Raw genomic sequence first — 18,619 nt, 5'->3', positions numbered from 1 at the left:
CTCTAATCTCTCATTGTGGATTGTGAGAGCGGGAGGGGAGGGGGGGTACAAGATCCCGAGCACGCCACCAGCTGAGCTCTACAGGAGACGTAGAGCTCACACCTCCAGCTGCAGACTTCACCTTATCTGGGGGCCCAGGCCCCATAATGCAGCTCACAGCCCATTGAGGAGTCATCTGATAAGCCTTTTAAGTGCTGAACAGTGTTTATCCCAAGTGCTTTGGGGGGGGGGGCAATGATGAGAGAGAACAGTGCTGCTGTAGCTGACCAGACAGCACTGCATTGATGTGGGGGCCACTTGATGAAGGCAGAGATGTTTATACGTCAGATGCTGTTTTAGAATCGGGCTGTTTGATCGTTTCCCTGCTGCTTTTAATGCTGTGAGATTCAAAACCAGATATTAGTTTGGCCCAATTTTGAATTATGAGTTGGGATCGTGTGTTTAAAGTGTGTGTAATGTATGCGGTGAAAGCGTACCTGGCCACTCGGGACTCTCCTCAGCAGCCAGAAGAGACAAAAAACAACATTTTTTCCCCCTGTCTGTCTTTAGAAGAACCCTTTTGTGTTTGGGAGTTTGTTTCTTTATTTCCAACCCCCCCATTCAGAGCGCCTAGTCCGGTTCAGGGAAGAACAGTTTTACATTACAACTGTGAAATCCTGGCATAAAGGCCTCTTTTGTGACGCGCCATTATTTTCACACAAATATAGTCTATTGTCAGAGTGCTGAAGTTAATTTGATCAACATTGGGGACATTTAACTGTTTTGTCCGCTGAAAAGACTTGTTTCATGCTCATTTTCGGACCATTGAGGAGCAATGATTGGCAGAAAAATAATGTTGCCCTTAACAATTCAAAGCAATTAGTTTCCCATGGGGAGGCAGTGGGCCGCACTGGCCACCACACAGCGATGCTTTGTAATTTTATGGACGCTCATCAGTCAACTGTCAGTGTGTCTCAAAGAGCCCCCCCAATCTAAATGTTTCCCTTTAGGCTTTTCCCAGAACAACAGGCTGAAAGAGCAGAGAAAGGCCAACTACTTTCCAGCCAATAGACATGTTGAACTGCAAGAGGGGGGGCGCTATAATCACATGGAGATCCTACATAAAGCCAGGATGAATTTATTTGGGAGCTCTCTCTCTCTCTCCTTCTTCCTGTGTGTGTGTGTGTGTGTGTGTGTGTGTGTGTGTGTGTGGTGTGTGTGTGTGTGTGTGTGTGTGTGTGTGTGTGTGTGTGTGTGTGTGAGAGACTCTGAACTGCCTTCTCACCCTGGGAGGCCTGCAGGATCAAAGGTTAATCTTCTCCAATGTCTCTCTGCTTATAGTTGACCTGTTTATTTCTCTCTCTCCCTCCCTCAGCCTCCCCCCCCCCCGTCTTCCCTTTCTCCATCACCTAAAAACAACGGCATGTTTTTCCCCTCCTGGTGTGTTTTCTTTCCCTCCAGACATTGTCTCACTGACGTCTGATTCTGGGTTTTTGTGAAGTCACTTCCTGGGAGATTCGATCCGGGCGGGTTTGCTAAATTCCGCAAGTGGGAAAATGGGAGAAATGTTGTGATTCCAGCAGGTCGACCACATAATCAGGACATAATCAAAACCAAAAAAAAGCTCTTAAAGAAAACAGACCACAGGTGGCTGATGTTAATTTTAGGGTTTGGAGGCATCGCCGTAATTGTGATCAAAGCTACAGATGCATTAATAAGCTGGGATGGCGGCGCCATGGTAACCAAGGCTTATCCACTGCTCTTCTAACCAATATTTGCCTTCGGAACGTGACAGACGTCCACCGTGGAGCAGACAGCAGACGCGCTGGGTGGATCCAGTCCACCTGTCAGTGGGGACCGAAGCCACATATGTGTATGAAATGGTGGTTGTGGACTCCATTTAAGCACGTGCACGTTGTATCCTGGGCAGGGACGTGCGCGGCTCACTCAGGGTGGAGGCTAATCCCAGTCCAGCCCCACCAACAGCATGAAACCAGTCTGTTGCTAGCTGGTTGGAATCCATCTGCCCACAGAGGTGCGGAGACAAAATGTCTCCATATCTGGTGTTGTTATACGCGGTTTCGGTTTAGCCGGCGTTACCCCCCGAGTGACCGCGGTCCCGCCTCTTCCGCGGCGTTCATGGCGGGGCGTCAATATTCCAGTGGCTGTGGTTGCGTTGGGGGATGAGGGCGAGGCTGTCCTGCGGTGTCAGAGGTCCGGTCAAAGGCCACCCCTGGCCCATTCAGGAAGACGTCATCCAGCACATTCTTCACAATGTTAACATTCTCCCAAATTCTTAACGTTTACTCACAATGGTCGGCTGCACTCGGTCGGGCCTTTGTTTGCGCCGCCGCGCTGAGAAAAGCCAACTTATGGTTGGTCATCTTGTCAGTATAATCATGACATGGGCCCCCGCTGCTGCCTCATAATCCCACACTGACTGTCCATTAGGGTTCGGTTTAGGTGTCAATCACAGAGCGGAGCCCACAGGTGCTCGCCGCCGTAGGGTCGAGGGACGCAGTGCTGCTCCGGGGTTGTAGATTAGTGTCTAAGCACGCACCCTCAGCGAGACCCCCCCCCCCCCTCGCAGAGCTTCCTTTAGTGCCCCTGCAGCATGTTTATGTTGCCGTCCCCCGGTTACAGTTTGCCTGAATGAGCCGGCCCGACGAGGCCGGCGAGCCTCCGCCGGGCCGCCATCGGGGGCGAGGGTCAGCCATTGAGGCCTCAACCCCCGAGACCCCCCACCTACAGGGCCCCTTTTCACGCCCAGTAGCTGTAGCTAATATTGTAATTCTCCGCTCGCCTCCACAAAGGCCGAGGGGGGGGGGGGAAAGTCAGCGTTCACACCAGCGGGTCACCATGAGTGCTTTAGGAAACCATCATGTAAACAGAGCGTTACCTTCTGACCTGCTGCCGATGCTGTGGAGCAGCAGACAAAACCGCCAGGCGGTGGGTATTAGACATGGCTGTTAGCAGATAAAGCTGCTGCTGGAGCTGAAGAAACACACACACACACACACACACGCGATTACGTCTTAGCAGTTCTCTCCGTCCGCTCTCTGGCCTGTTTCATTTGTGCACGTTTCATGTACAGATTACTCAAAAAGAAGCCTGACATTCTTCAGTCACAGCAGCAGATGCAGTAAATTCTCTATTTGCACGGGGGGAAAACAAGAGTTCCCACGCCTATAACAACACCGTTGACGTCTGTGTGCAGCCCTTTTACTGCCCTCAATTCAAGCCAGTAGGATAAACTGACCATTAACCCTGTTTGAATAGAGCCGAGTCTCTCAGCACCAGGATGTGAGGTCATTAACGCCGCGTCTGCCTGTGCAGCTGAAGCGCGGAGGAACTCGGTGTTCCGAACCAACGCAGCCAAAGCAACATTGAAATGTGCGTTTTGATGAACGGCTTCTTTGAGGAACGTCTGTTTAAGCAGCGCCGTTGCTCTCAGATGTCCGAGGTTTGTTCTCCCAGCTCGAAGCCTCTGACCTCGGAGAGGAATGAGGTTCTCTGATCCGCTATGTCAGATATTTAATTTAAAATAACGGATGTGCTGCGGCATCGCAGCGTTCCCCTGCGGAGAAGGTTTAAATCCTTGACTTTCCTGTCTTGCCTTCCCACATCCTCCTCGGAAACGTCTCTTTACTCGGTCACATGAAGCCCTTAAGTCTTAGATCCCGGCTTCCGTGTCTCGGAGAAAGGGAACGCGGGTAAAACCCGGTTCTGAAGTGTTCCGACATCCTGGCACGCTATTACCGCACATGTCCATCACATCAATTGGACAGTCTTGGAAATTAATAATTCCATCAATTACCGTGGAGATGAATCTCCAGGTGCCGCTCCAACCTTTATGACGACCCCTCGTGAAAACTCTCTGCGGTAGGAGGATAAGCTAGTCTCTGTTTAATATGATGGGATGTCACGGTACACTTTATTTAATATAATAGCTGTCTGCTGGCTCTCGCCCCCCTCCTCAGAGAGACGTGCTCATGCTTTACGACAGCAGAGACTAAGAAAATGCTTCTTCTCTTTACAGCCCCATAAATATATTGTTATCTGGACCTGGGAAGTCCGTGGTGAGATTTATCCGCGCTGCTAGTGCAGCTAGCGCGCCAAGCGTCCCCCATCATTAATTACCCAACAGGCTGCACTGTGTCCACCTTTACTTTCTGTCTCCGCCGTGTGGAGAGAAGCCGATGGAGCGGTTCGTTATACGCGCCTTGGTTTTAATCAAAACGCCGGAAGACAATAAAAAGGTGCGGGGAGGTTGAAAAGCGAGCAGGAACCCGGCAGGAGCCTCGTCGGAGCTTCGCTCCCGCTTTGATCGGGGAAGCAAAGTGGATTTTCTCAGCCATCAAAGCAGTTTGGGAAGGAAATTGTACAAATTGATTGGATTAATTGGACCATTAGTTGGGCGGGTGGGAAGCTTGTTTAGCTGGTTGGCGTGCTGGAGGAGCTGTAAGAGCGCGGCCTTATTTTATTAAGCTGCAGCTTTTACTTTGATCACTTATTTTAGCTCCCTAAAGTTGCATAAAGAGAATTTTTGAACATGTCACATCAGCCTAAAGCTGGGAAGATTCACAAATACAGATTCACTATGACTAATATTACACAACAGCATAATTCCGACGTTTGCAACAATTCCAAACCACAGACTTTAAAGGTTTATACAGATTTTACATCTTTATCCTTAAGTTGAACCAAAACCTTTCCGGTGTCAGAAATAAGTGTTCATTCGTAATGTGGGACTGAATTTGGTTTTACTTTATTTAAACAATATTTATAGGTGATGGGGAAAAAGTATTTTTGACTTTCTTTTATTTTAATAGAAAAAAGAAGAAAAAAGTTTCACCAGACAGTAAGATAATTCAAGTTAGATTTAAAGATTATTTGTATTTAGTAGGAGCTTTTTTCTGTGTTTTTTTTCTTTTTGAAAAAAGAAAAATTCAAAAAGGAAACAACTGGAAACGATCTTGAAAATGGATTTCAGGACAGAAATTCTGGCGCTGGTGTTGAATTCTGTTTGAAGAATTTGAAAATTGAATTTGAAAGCTCTAAAGCATCAGTTGCTCCTTTTTATCGCGTGGATGCGCGTGCACGGAGACGCCTCTGGATCAGGATACTGTCAGAACGGAATGCTGGGAGTTTTTCCTTTATCCCATTTTTGCTTTAATAAAGGGCGCTGATGTGAGGAGTTGATGCGTACTGTGGATTTTAGAGGCTCTTTCAGGCCTCAGCAATGGTGAAGCTGGTCCGAACACCACCAGGTGGCGCTGTGGCCCACAGGAACTGAAGGGCTGTGGGTCAGAGGTCACCGTCGGGAGATGGTGGAGGTTGCGCTGGAAGATGGAAGAATGTTTGCCTGTCAGCTCATGTGCTCCTCCTGTGCTCACGTGCCCTCTTCTCTCCCCAGGATCACAGACCAGCGGTATGAGAAGGTCCCCTACTTTGTTTTCGGAGATTTTAACTTCAGGTTGGACTCCAAACGGGTCATCGAGGTGAGTTTCTTTGATTGCCCTCTTGCATCTGCATGAATTAGCGCGCCGCTGTTTGAACATATGTGGGAAACGGCGTGTTTGTGTGTGCTAGTGAAGCATTAATGGAGTAGAAGCAGGTCTGTTTGTGGTTCTGACTCATTAAAGGCCTCACTGTTGCAGGCCCAGCTGTGTTTGCCAACTGGGCCCATGGCTGCATTGTTATGTTATGGTGCCATTCAATGCTCCTTCGCCCCCCCCTTCCTCTCGGACCGCTCTCCTTCTCCTCCCCTCATTTTCTCGGTGCAAATGAGCCCAATGAGAGCCAAGGTGCACTCATTCAGCAATGAGGAGATGGGGAGTGGCCTCAGTGGCACAAGCCATAAAGGGCCGCACACACACACACACACACACACACACACACACACACAGAGTGGCATTTGTGATAGCGGAGTGGAAGGGCCACTTGTGGGTCCATTTCTCCCTCCTCTACAGAACAATGTGCATTGAATTGGTGTTCAAGGTGAGGGTATTGTCTGTCTCCCCCACTTAGGGGAGAAGGCAAGTGGAGGGAGGAGATTCTCGGTGACCTAGGAAGAACTTTCCTGTGCAGCACAGAGATCAAACTGGCCGTGGTTTGGGTGGCCAGGCCGGTAGAGGAGCACCAACTCTTTCCTCAGCCCTGATTCTAGGAAGGGGGGGGGGGTCCAGAATATAAAGTATGGTGTTTTAATACTGTTACAGAATCTCACGGTGGATCCTGCAGCTGATAGGAAGCCAGAACGCGTGTGACCTTGAGCTGTTGTGACGGCTTCAGCGTGAAATCAAGGATTTCCCACAGTGCTTCTGGGGGGCAGCTAACGGCTCCCGATGTTGTTTGCGACATTTGACGTGGGATCGGCGGCCGGATCACGCTAACGGAGCATGTGATGGGCAGTTTGGAGCCATCGGCAGCAGATGTGCAAACACTGAGGGCTATTCAGGCTTCGTTTCTGACGACTGCTCACCTCAAGGCTCGCAAAACTGTTTTATATCTTGTTAGCCTGATGGAATGCAGCAGTCCGCACATTTACTGGGGGGTGGGCTGTTCCCAGAGAGCTGTGGGTTGGTCCCAGTCAGGTGGACGGACCCCCGGCTGTGCTGGTATCTGGGCTCCTCAGTGACTCTGGCTCGGCGTGTCCCGGGTTGTCCCGCTAGCGCCCTCACGTACCGTTGGAGTGCAGTCGGGGTCACGACCCCTTTCCCGGGGACCTGTCAGTCCTGCAGCGCCGCGTGTCCATCGCCGTCCTCTTCTCCCCGGCAACCGCACGCCCCCTAAACCTGGCGATCCCAGATGATGTCATCGGTGCGCCCTGCGTCCCGCCTGATGGAGCAGCCGCTCGCACGCTTCTGGCCGTTATAACGCTAATAAACAAACGGGGTGCAACCTTAGCACAGCATGTAACTCACGGCCGGCGGGCCGGTTTAAGTCCTTTAATGACAATTAATGTCAACAGGACAATTAGTGCACATCCACTGAAGTGCTTAAGTGTAGATGGGCCAGCGGCGGATCGATGGGCCGTACTTATCTAGAGATTGATTCCGACACGGCCGGGCTAGCTGGCGTCCTCACTCACAGAGACGTTGTCACCGTTTCCTCAGCTGCAGGACGCCATGGCAACGCTGAACCACAGCAGCTTCGCCTCCGTCGACGAATATCAACACGGAAAACCTTTGAGTGTAAATAAATATACAGAAAAACGAGCGGGTTATTGCGTAATGGGCGACATTTCTACCTCAGAACTTTCAAATCTTCATTCGGCCTTTTTTAAAATTCAGTTTATAGTGTCAGTTTTCCAGGATTTCCTTGTACATTTGTCACTTATTTCTGGGAAAATCGGAAAACATCAGCATTTCCTCATAAACCTTAATCAACAAAACAAGCTGCAAAACATCTGTTATTAGACACTATTATTCTATTATTATTATTCACTATTATTATGTTGTTACTGGATACGTCATTGTTATAACTATTAGAGCATCATGAGACTCAGTCAAACTTCAGTTAAATTGCTAAAAAAAATCCTAAATGTTAACAAAAGAATACATTTTTAAATATTTCTCGTCATGACAACACTCAAAGCGGCAAACGCAGCGAGTGAATTTGTGTACCGATGCTCGCTGTGGCGTCTTCTTGGTGGTGAACAGGCACCAGAGGACACGCCCCCGTCAGCCATAATGCCCTGTGGGTGGGTGGATGGGCCGGGAGGGGGGGGGGGGCATTTTAGGATGTATCCATGTGTGTTCAGAGGAGGAGGTGGGACATGGATTGTCACAGGGCAGATTCCAGGTGGTACATTCCTGGCATGTTTGTGCGGCAGGATCAGTAACCAAAGACCCGCGGTGCCCCCCCCCCCCCCCGCCCAGTCTGGGCAACCCCATTAATTGTGTCCGACAGAAGGAATTGGTTTCAATTGACCCCCATTCAACGGCCCTTTGAGTGGCAGACAAAGGACACAGCCACGTGGAGACTAATGCTAGTTCGGAGCATCCTGGAGGTGGTCCCGTCCCCACCAGCCTTGTCCCTTTGCCCCCCCCCCCCCCACCCCCCCACTGGCTTCTGGGTCTGATGTTTTAGCTTGATCACGCTTTGCATCACTGCTGGATTAAACAGGAACCTGTGGTGGAATGTTGAGCAGAACTGGGCTGGAGATTCAGCCCTTCACACTCCACTTGCTCTGGCGCGGTTCTTTTCATCGCTCCTGTTCAAGCTACGTTCAAGAAGTCGCCATTTACTCCGGACGCAGCCAGTCTCCTGACCGAGGAGCTCTTCTTGTAAAGCATTCTGTTTGAGTCAGTGGTGCAAAAGCAGCAAAAATAATACTCAAACACGTTCCTTTGGTCAAGTGAAATATTAAATCTATGACTGTACTTTAACATCAGTAAACATTGCACGTAAGCATGCGTTAATTGTCACTTAAATTACAATATTTACAGCCTGAAAGGTTAAAATAACAGAAAATGGAATCAAAACGGGCCTCCGAATTGTGTCTGTGTTACTGCTATATTAATATCATGTGGACGTGTGGTTTTAAGCGACTTCCAGAAGATTTTGGGCCACATTTGTCCGTTGGCTTTTGTAGATTGCTGAGCGGCATCATGTCCCAGACCTGGGGGCTGTGCTCCTGGTGCCAGGTGTGAGCGCCTGTCGGTGGCTCTGAATCAATGGCTTCAATGACACGCTCGTGGCGCCGTGCCTGCGCACCCAGTTTATTTAAAATCCTTCCTAATTAAACTTAATAGAATGTACATTTAATATGTGCAGGGATTGTACATCGCTGGTCAGCCTGCTTTAATTTAGGGATTGATAGAGGCCAGCTGGGAGGTTAATTGCTGACTTGATCTACTGTCCCTGTGACATGGCATCAGGCTGTTTTTAATTGGGTCTGATCTGCTGCTGTAGGAACATTTCATTAGGCTAGCTGGCCTCTCAGTGACAGCACAGGCAGCTTTGCTCTGTCGCCCCCTGTCGGTCCGTGCAGGGACTGCAGGGGGCTGTCCCAGGGCATCAATCTTACTTCCTTTGTCCTGTGTCCTTTCTCTTGCTTGAGCAGCATGAAATTAAAGGTGGGGCCCCGGACGAGCCCCGCTCCTAATGCATGTTGTAAAATGCTCAATAATGACAGGCCATGATAGATTCTTTTTCTTTTTTTTCACCCCACCCAGTTGCCCAGGACGACACAGACAGCGATACATGTGTATTATGGATGCATGTGTGGCGGGATGGTGTTGTTTGGGATAGTTTTTTGCATCCTCATAGATGCTAAATTGCACTGCGGTCTTGAGGGAAAATGTGCAAAGGTATTTACTTTTTAAAAGATTTTAACATTAGGAGTTCTCCTGTTGATGTTAACATCCAGAATCGATTGTACACCTGTAATCTGTGATTTGCAGAGATTGTGACACCCGCTCGAGTTTTGGCCGTGACGGCGGCCCCACAGTGGACGTGAACGTCATCAGGAACGAGCCCGCGTCGTTAGCATAATTAGCTCGCACAACGCAAACAGCTCTGACTTGCCAACGCCCGCAAGGTCAGCGTTAATTTTAGGATGAACTGCGCCTTTAAGTGATTGAATAAGACGCCTCCAAACGTAAACACGGTCTCTAATAACGTCGCCCGCAGCGTCGGGACGATCACATGGCTGATTTGCACCAGCGGCAGCTGAAATAATTTTCCCGTTTCGTGCGGAATTTGACGACTGTGTGCAATAAATCAAAAGGCGGCCAGTGTAATTAAGTGTACACTACATTAGTCAGGCTAATTAATTTTGGAGGCCATCCATCCATTAACCAGCGGGCCAGCACTGATTGGCCCTCTGTTCTGTAGAACTCTTGACACCAGGGACTCCGACCTTTGGTTGGCTGCCTTCGCTTTCCCAAATAAAGGTTATTTTTGGAGTGACTCAAAATGCGAGTTTATGGCTATTAAAAGGGCAGTTTAATGAAATCCTTCACGATGACGTGTTTTTCCTTCGCCGAGGGGTCATTTGACCATTGTTTTACTCGGGCAAATTGTATTGACACGCCTCTGGAGTAGCTTCCTGAATCGATACACTTTTCTGTGAGGACAACCCACTTAACACTCTTAATTGTCTCGCCACGCTACGTTCCCCCTTCCGTACATTTACAAGCAGGCCGGCCAGTTATTACAGCGCCGTCTGTTTGACCCGTGCCTGTTTATGACCGCACAGGTGAAGCCCGCCACGGAGACGCTTCCTTACAGTACAATAAAAGCACATTATGTGTCTAATCTATCACAATGAGGGCCCATTATATCACAGAAACCCCATCTGGATATAGAGGGAGACTATTCCCTCTAGACAACAGGGCCTTTTTCCTCTCTCGCTACACTGTGTTGGCTGTTGTTGCTAGCAAACACAAGAGTGAAGACGGAGGGGGAAACAGAGTTCAGCTATGAGGGCGTAACTCCAGCAGCGCAGCTTTGATGGGAGCGCTGTCCATATCATTAAAACGCTGGCAAATGAAGAACAAGCGGTGGTTTCTGTTGGTTCTGCTCATTAACAACAGGCCGTTTGAGACCCGAGAAAGCCGTGCTCCCATTGTGTTCCGAGGGTGGGGCCGCTGCGCCCGGCAGCTGGGAACGAGGTGACGAGCCGGGCCAGGGATGAGGACAGAGCCTGGCACTGACGGGGCCTCCGACGGGCGGCGCTCCTGGTCGGCCGGTAACCTGCAGCTAACTGGGGCAGCTTCTGACCCCAAGCAGGCAACATGGTTGAGCAACAGCGCTCAAACGTGCTCTGGAGATCCAAATCGAGGATATTTCTCCCGCCAGCCCGCGTCTTTGTGTCGCTGCACCTTCATAAACACAGAGTTTATCAGTCTAATGCTTCCAGGCATTCCAGGTAAACGAAACACTCTAATGCCGTTTTTGTACTTAAGTTAAATGATGGAGATCTTTACATATATTCCAGTTACACTGATGCAGCTGTCACAATTATGCAAACAATGTAAATATTCTAAATCTGATTAGTGAATAATGCATCAGTCCGTCAGTTCAGGTAGCCTCAAATCTCAATCCCTGACTTCTTCTTTATTTTATTGCACCCACCACCTTTTACTAAACAAGGTCGTCTCTTATGGGTCTTGGTGCTCTGCCTCCCTGCTTTTGGATCGCAGCAGCAGCAGCAGAGCAGCAGTAGCACCAGAGCAGCAGCAGAGCAGCAGCAGAGTAGCAGCAGCAGCAGCAGAGTAGCAACAGCAGAGCAGATTAGCAGCAGCAGAGCAGCAGCAGCAGCAGATTAGCAGATTAGCATTAGCAGCTCTCATTTAGTCCAGGTGGAAGGTGGCCTAAACGCTGAATGGTGGCATCTCTTTGTGTCCATCTTTGTGTGACGTCAGTCTATTTCGCTCGGCCGTGGAGAGCAGACCATAATAACCACGGCTGTTTGGATCACCACGTGATGCACGCGTGCCGTCTGCGGTGCTTTTTTCTGCCCTTGTTCAATCGATGCCTGTTCACTTAAATAAACTCTCCCTGCAGCTTGGAGCCTGAGATCTGTGGATTTAATTGGGAGGCAGCACTGATTATTATTATTAATTATGAAGACTGGGATGTTGTTTAGAAGCTAGACGGCAGAATTAAATATTGGGAAAGAAGCACAATTTTTCATCCGGCTAATATAAAATACGTGAGGAGCTTTGTTGAAATGATCCTTTTTGTTTTCTACTCCCTTTCTTGTTGAATCAATCATCTAATAATTAGATGATCGGAGTAATTGTGTTGAAGTCGGAATTCTAAAAAAGCACGATAAAGGCTCCTGGACCCTAAACCGGTGTAAATACAGGTGCCTCCCAGCAGAATTAAGCTCATCGGTGTCTGGAACCAGCAGATTATCCGCCCTCACTTTATCGCCTTTAAAGATCTACGGAACGCTACGGAATGCGTGGGAGGCGGGATCTCTGGTTCTCTCGGGTTCTCTCCTCCGAAACGATCCAGAGCGACAGGTGAGGGAGGTGCAGCGTCGTGCCGTTGTCGAGGAAGCCCGCTGAAGCTATTTCCACCAGTTGGCGTCCAGGTTTCCCAGTGTAAATCTTCCCGCTGACGCCGGCGCTCCGACAGAAAGGCCCATTGTGGCGCAGCCGTGAAGTGGCCGTCGGCGACGTGAGCTTTTAAACAACTCTGGCTTTAAAAGATGCCCGGCTCCATTCACAACCACAGCCTCGCAAATATCCCATCATATTTAAGAGGGCCCATTAAGGGCCACATTGAGAATTCATGGGTCTTTCTCTCACTCCCCCTAATGTGATTTATCAGCGACGGCCATATTGCCAGAGTTTTGGGAAGGAGTGGCTCCAGGCTTTGTCTTAGGGGAGGCCCAAAACAATGCCTTTCAGACCCATCGCAGCCACAGGGCCTCCTTTTCCAGGGGACAGAGAGAGCAGGGGCTGGCCTAACATCTGTTTGTGTCCAGAGCCACGGCGTGCCTCAGCGGCCCCCTTCTCCTCTCCCTGGGGGTCTTTGTTCCCGATTTCATGCTATCAGAGCGGCAGCATGTTTTCCTGCACGGAGCTGTCAGGGGCATAAAAGGCCCTGAGTGGGGTCACATCAAGAGGGATGGCCATGAAAAATTGGTAAAATGTCTCACAAAGCCCACCCACTAGATGGTTGCCTAGCACCCCATGCTTGGGTTTCAAGACCCTCCTCCGCCCCTGGACCTTCCTCTTCCCCTGCTCCTTCCCCTCCTCTTCCTCGCCCTGCTGGACAAGCACCTCATTTAGATGAAATGGTGCAAACAAATTAAAGAGTGCTTCGCCATGAGGGTTCGTCGGGGGGGGGGGGGGGGCACACCGGGGTGGAGGCGACTGGTCACCTGGCCGTCTGAAAAAGCCATCAGTTAGTGTAAGGCGACAGCTGCTAACGTATGAAAGAATCACATGTTAGGCGGTCGTTGGTCCCTCCGGGAATGTCCGACACGGCCCATCGATCCCTGCAGGTTTACCCCAACACCTCAGGCTCGTGCCCCCCCAACACACGAAGCCTTCGGTGACCAGTCGCATCTCTGTTTGGGGCTGCGGAGGCGCACGTTGGTGTTAGCAGCATTGTTTCCTGCCGCTCTGTTTCGAGGTGGTTCTGCTCCGAGGGGGTCTCCCACGCTTCGCCATCCACTCCGACTCCCCTCGCTCGTTACCGCGGCGCCCCGTTACGTAATGAGCATGTGGTGCCACCGGCCCTGCTATCAAGAGCTCTTCTGTACTTTTAAATGTTTCAATACTTGTTTGGTGGCTAAATGAGAGCATTAGCAGGATAAATGCGGCTTTCGAATCAGAGTTTCTAAACAACCTGCCGGCTGATCCGCATCACAAAGCCTCTTTTTTTGCGGTGGGGGGGGTAAAACAACATTCAAATGAATGTCACATTAAGGTGGCTATTGAGCAATTATGGCAAGTCCGGCCTTATTGGGAGGAGAGAGAAGCCGCTGCGTTAAACAGCCTCGCGGACATCTGCCGCGGTTGGTTTCAAAGTGCTCCTGACCAAAAGTGCCGGGGGAGGTTTCTCCGATTAAATCTCTCATTAGGTTTTCTTTGTACAGGTGGCACTAATGTGTCACGAGCCCAGCCTGAGACAATGTCCTCCTGTTAGTGGGACTAATGCGCCCGAGGAGAGCCCACCCTCCTTTTACTGCCACTGCTTTGCACAGAGACGTGGTCACAATGAAGCATCTGGTGGCCCTTTTCCTGCGGGGACGGCTTTTTCCTGGGCCATTGTGCCCGCTGGAGTCGGAGAGAGAAACCCGGATCAGGAGGCTTTACTGCCTTTTTATGCTTTACCTCCATTTCAGCGTTTCATTTTCTCTGTCTCTTGATGATAAATGTCGGCAGATAGATTGGATCATTGTCTTTAAGCCCTTGCTTTAGCTCAGGGTGGGTGCTTGTGCGTGCTACCCCCCAGTAGTGGGAGGTCGCGGGGGTCAAAGTGATGAATTTTTATAGGCCTGTTCCCTGTGTTTCAGCCCTGTTCTTTTCTCTGTGTGCTGCACGGCCTCTCAAAGACAACCATGCAGGGCAATTTGTCCTGCGGGGGCCCTGAGAATGGCCCAGCAGAGAAGTTAAATACTAGGGGTGAACACACACACACACACACACACTCACAAACACTCGCAGTATACACATACATTCATTTTTCCTCTCTCTCTCACACACACACACACCCCTCCGTCCTGTTGTCCTGAATGATTTGTGGCCTGTCTATTATCCATTCTGATGGGACAAATGCTTTTCGGACACTTTCTGAAGGTAAATCCAGAATGACAGCCCTCAATGCGCCGCCATTGTTTTTAGAGAACTTTCCCAGATGTTATAATGCACAAGATAAATAGGGCGCATTACCGCCACGTCTCACACCCTCGTACCTCTCCAAACTCCTTTATTTGTGCCAGGGCGGGGCCAGTGAGGAAGACCTCCTACGAAGCGCCGCCAGCTTTCAGCCGTGAGCGCTCGGCTCCCACGCAGCTCGCCAGTTTCCTGGGAAGGGGCGAGAGTCCCCGTGTTAAAGGGTGACACAGGCCAGGTTGACTAGGGTCAGTTAGTGACCAAAGGGTCACTCACAGGCTAACTGTGGGTGCTTTTGTCAACGTTGATGAGAAGAATATTAGATTGGACATTTGTTAACAGGCCGACTTTGTCACAGGGGCGACTGAAGCTGCTCCAGCACCGATTTTGTGAGTTTCCTGTGTCCTCTTACATGTTGAAATGGGAGAACTTTTGCACGGTGCATCCTTGTGTCGGTGGTGGAGCTGCAGCGTTTGGAAGCATTAAATCAAGCGAGGAGACATTTCTGGCTGGGGTCCAGTCGGATCAGGTGGGGAGGGGGGTCACAGCTGATTTACTGGCTGTCCTGTGTGATGGTGGATAGCAAATGTGGATGCTAGATTTGTTCTTGGCTACTTTGGATTGGCTCCTCTGAACTGGCTCTGGGCAGAACCTGCCCCGCCTCCTGACACGCCGTCAGGACCAGGCTCATAGTTGTGATGGGAGCCCGGACCCCCTGGCCTTCCTCACCCTTCACACACTAATTCTGTCAACCTAATTAAATCAGTTGTTGATGTTCTCTGGATTATCGTGTCGGAGGGATGGTAATTAAACAGCCCGAGTCTTTGTCTGTTTCGCCGATTCTGATTAGTTACGATTGCACGATCAAGTAATCCAATAAAAGGAAGTTCCTTGCCATCTGATAAGATCTTTGATTCTTATCAATTTTCAGTTTCAGGAGGATTTATCAAAGGACTCAAGAATATTTGATCTCACGATAAAAACATCTTCAGGTTTAGCATAAAATTATCTTTATTGTGTCATCTGTCACAATTCTGTACTATATTATACCAGAGCTGCTCAAAATACTGTCAGCCAGGCAGGAAATTGTGTTTAAAATACAGAAACGGCAACAGGAAGACAGAAGTGATGGTTGATGGTGTTGGATTGTTTAGAGATCTGCAGTCTGTGCTTGATAATTTAAGGGGGAAAAAGGACTTTTACATGTTAAAAACTTAAAGCAAATCTAAAAATCAGAGTGGAAAAGTGCTCATCTGGTATATCATCTGTTGAGCCTGTGCGTGTGCGTGTGTGTGTGTGTGTGTGTGTGTGTGTGTGTGTGTTTGGTCTTTGAAGTAGGACAGATTGTTTTAACCTCTCTTCTATAAGGAGAGCAGCTGGAATAGAGAGCTCCTTTAAACAGCCGCTTCCTCCTTCGACAGTCATGAGATTATCCTCCATTGACGCACAAAGGCAGCTCCTTCCTCGGCAACCTCTCATCCCAGACCCCCCCACCCCCCCACCCCACCCCCTGGCCTCTGGCCCTCGACAAACACTCAGTGTTGACCCGTGACCCATAATGCACAGATCTGATGCCAAGTCACTTTGCTGCATCAGTTATAGAGCGGTGAAAATCTCGCCACCGTCCTCTGGTCTCTGCAGGTCCCCCCCCCCCCCCTCCCCAATCTCTTCTTCACTTTTAGAAGTTTTTATGCTTTCACTAAGGAGCAAAGAGGGACTAAATGAGTTATGGTAATATCATTTGGGCTGATTAGGCCGGAGAACATATCTGAGCTTAATGTGTTTAGGAGGCAGGATATTTGGAAGTTCAAAGATTGTTCACGTCGCATCAGCTGGACCCTGTTGGGATCGCTGCGCTGATACGGAATAATTGCCTTCACGGGGTTTTCATTTCCCTCGTTCTGCTGTTTGGCGGCGACGCGTGTTTGAACTGACGGGGACGTATGACACCGGGGATGACAGAAGGGGGGGCGTGATCGATTGGATGCAATCGGCCAGCAGCAGCGACACCCCCGATCGGTCAGTCAATGAGTATCTTTATAGATGAGGCTCACTACCTTTACTCATTTATAATGTGGAGGACAGTATCCAAACCAGTGTGTGTTCAGCTCTATGTCCCTTTAAGTATGCATTCATATAGAGGTCATGGTTCCGGACCCTCTTATTGGATCAGCTGTTGCTGGTTGAAGCGTGAGAGCTTTTATGAAGTTAAGAGGGAGTTTTGAATCATTCAAATAACTCAAGCTGCTGTGGCCTCCTCACAGAGGTCTCCCCTGTTTCATGGAACACATTCTGCGTCATTCACCCCCCCCAGGGATGCTCCGTGAGGAGAACCGCCGTGAAAAAACGGTCGCAAATTTCCCCGCCAACGTCAGCGAAATCAGCCGCCGCTGAGCCCTTGGCCGGTCAGGACATAATTATGTGGTTTGCAGTGGATTTATCGTAATTAAATCTGAAATGCCACATGTTTATGGCGCATTTTTATCGTTCAGAATTTGCATCATGTGATCTTTTGGATGCACTTTCCGCTCATCAGTGATAAGTAGACAAATATGCCGGATAAAAAAATAAAGCCGGTTGTCTTTGGGAGCTGTGGACCACAATGACTTTTTGACGGGGAAAGTGTCTCTTGCCCTTCTCACTAGCTCCTTCTTTGGCCCATTCATGGCACAAAGCTGCTTAAGCGCACTTAAGCGCATTAGCATTTGGCAGCCAGGGGAGCATATTGACCCTGCATTTGGATGGCCTAAATGAGTGAAAGATGGAGCTATTTGTTCGGCCTTTAGAAAGTTGCTTTTGGGAGGTGGGGGGGTATGTTGTGGGGGGCTAGTTGCTGAGAGTTGTTCCACTTTCTTTCAGGGCGCGGTGTTTATTCTAATCTGCCGCGCCGCTTCTCCGTGGCCGAAGCAGGTCTGATTTGTGACATTTGGGTCTAAAGGGTCCTTTTCTGCCGGCTATATTGGCTTGACCTGATTATCTAAACTGTGCTTTGAATTTCAATCGGGTCAGCCAGTCCTCCACCACGCGGTCTGGGAACCACTGGCCCAGGGATTACCTCATTCAGCTGTCTTCAAACACAGATGGCCGAATGTTTAACTAATTGTTAAAAGAGTCAACAAAGGGAAATTTAACCATGCACACAGTCTGCGGGGGTCACTACATAGACCCAGAATAAAGAGCAGGGACAGTGAGGTGGCTTTTTGTTGGATCCTTCCAGCATCTTTGAAATGCGGAACAGTGTGATGTCGGGTCCAAAGGCGTCCGTATGTGGCCCAGCTTCCACTTCAGAGTTGGGTGACAGAGTAGAATAATCCCCCCTTTTTATTTTCCATGTGGTTTGAGCTTTGTAACCTATTTTTTTGAGACGTTCTTCTGCTCCTCCTTGCAGAATCTCTGCTCCTCTGCTACCATGCAGATGGTCCGAACCGCAGACACCAACGAGCTGGACAAGCTAATATTCCGAGAAAGTGACAACGACCGAAAGGTAACCCGCCGATCCCACCTCTTTATTCCCCTCTTCCTCTGGCTCAAGACACCTTTTCCTGTCCAATAAAATCAGACGCACGAGCGGAAAATGTGTCCGCACTGATGAGTTTCACGGGCAGTGAAAATGTCAAAAGTAATCCAACCAAAATAATCAATCTCACATTAATTGATCTATTCCTGTTTGGTTTTTTTCTCGGAAGCTCTTCCGATTTTTGAGGCTGGTTGGATCGTTCAGCGTGGTGGAATAACAGCTCTCTCCTTTCTCATCCTCTCATTCAGGTGGTTCTCCAGCTGGAAAAGAAGCTTTTTAGTTACGTCAACCAGGATGTTTTCCGGGAAAACAACGGGACACGGTAGGTCGAGCGCCTCTAAATGGTGTTTTCCGTGTAATCGACTGCCGCTAAAACAACTTCTTCATTGCCGACCTGCAGAAAAGTGGGAAGAGCTTCGCTGCCATGGCGCTCTTTAAGCTCTCTAGTTTCAGAGGTGTCCTGAAAAGCACCAAAATGAGCCCCAAATACCCGATGCTATAATAATGTCACGCTGAGGCCGAACGACGCCTGTTTCCACCCCTCCGGGGGAGGCTCTAACATCCCCCAGGTGGACAGAATATAAATGACACCCAGGCTGTTGATCAGATCATTTGTACTATTGAATGTGGGTCATTAAAAGGTGGTGTGCAGAAATGTGGAGACAGGGTAACAGCAGCAGCAGGAGGATGAGCCCCCCCCTTCCTCCTCCTCCTCCTCCTCCTCCTCCTCACCACCCAGCCAGACAAGACGGATGATATAATGGGGGGCATCAGAGATAATCTGATGGTCATGGTCTAGTTAAACACACCGTGTTAT

At 49.4% G+C, this 18,619-nt stretch overlaps 1 protein-coding gene across 1 annotated transcript in view; it reads left to right on the top strand.

Annotated features, from left to right (window-relative positions):
* LOC130534046 (inositol polyphosphate-5-phosphatase A) overlaps window positions 1–18,619 on the top strand; it is a 90,768-nt gene that overhangs the window by 56,597 nt on the left and 15,552 nt on the right. Inside the window, 3 exon segments of the mRNA XM_057047915.1 lie at window positions 5,396–5,480; window positions 17,674–17,769; window positions 18,051–18,128. Coding sequence (XP_056903895.1) covers window positions 5,396–5,480; window positions 17,674–17,769; window positions 18,051–18,128 — 259 coding nt within the window.

Source organism: Takifugu flavidus, chromosome 11 (genome assembly GCF_003711565.1).
Source record: "Takifugu flavidus isolate HTHZ2018 chromosome 11, ASM371156v2, whole genome shotgun sequence".
Taxonomy (NCBI): Eukaryota; Metazoa; Chordata; class Actinopteri; order Tetraodontiformes; family Tetraodontidae; genus Takifugu; species Takifugu flavidus.
The sequence above is the reverse complement of the archived record's forward strand: the minus strand, read 5'-3'. Positions and strand labels throughout refer to the sequence as shown.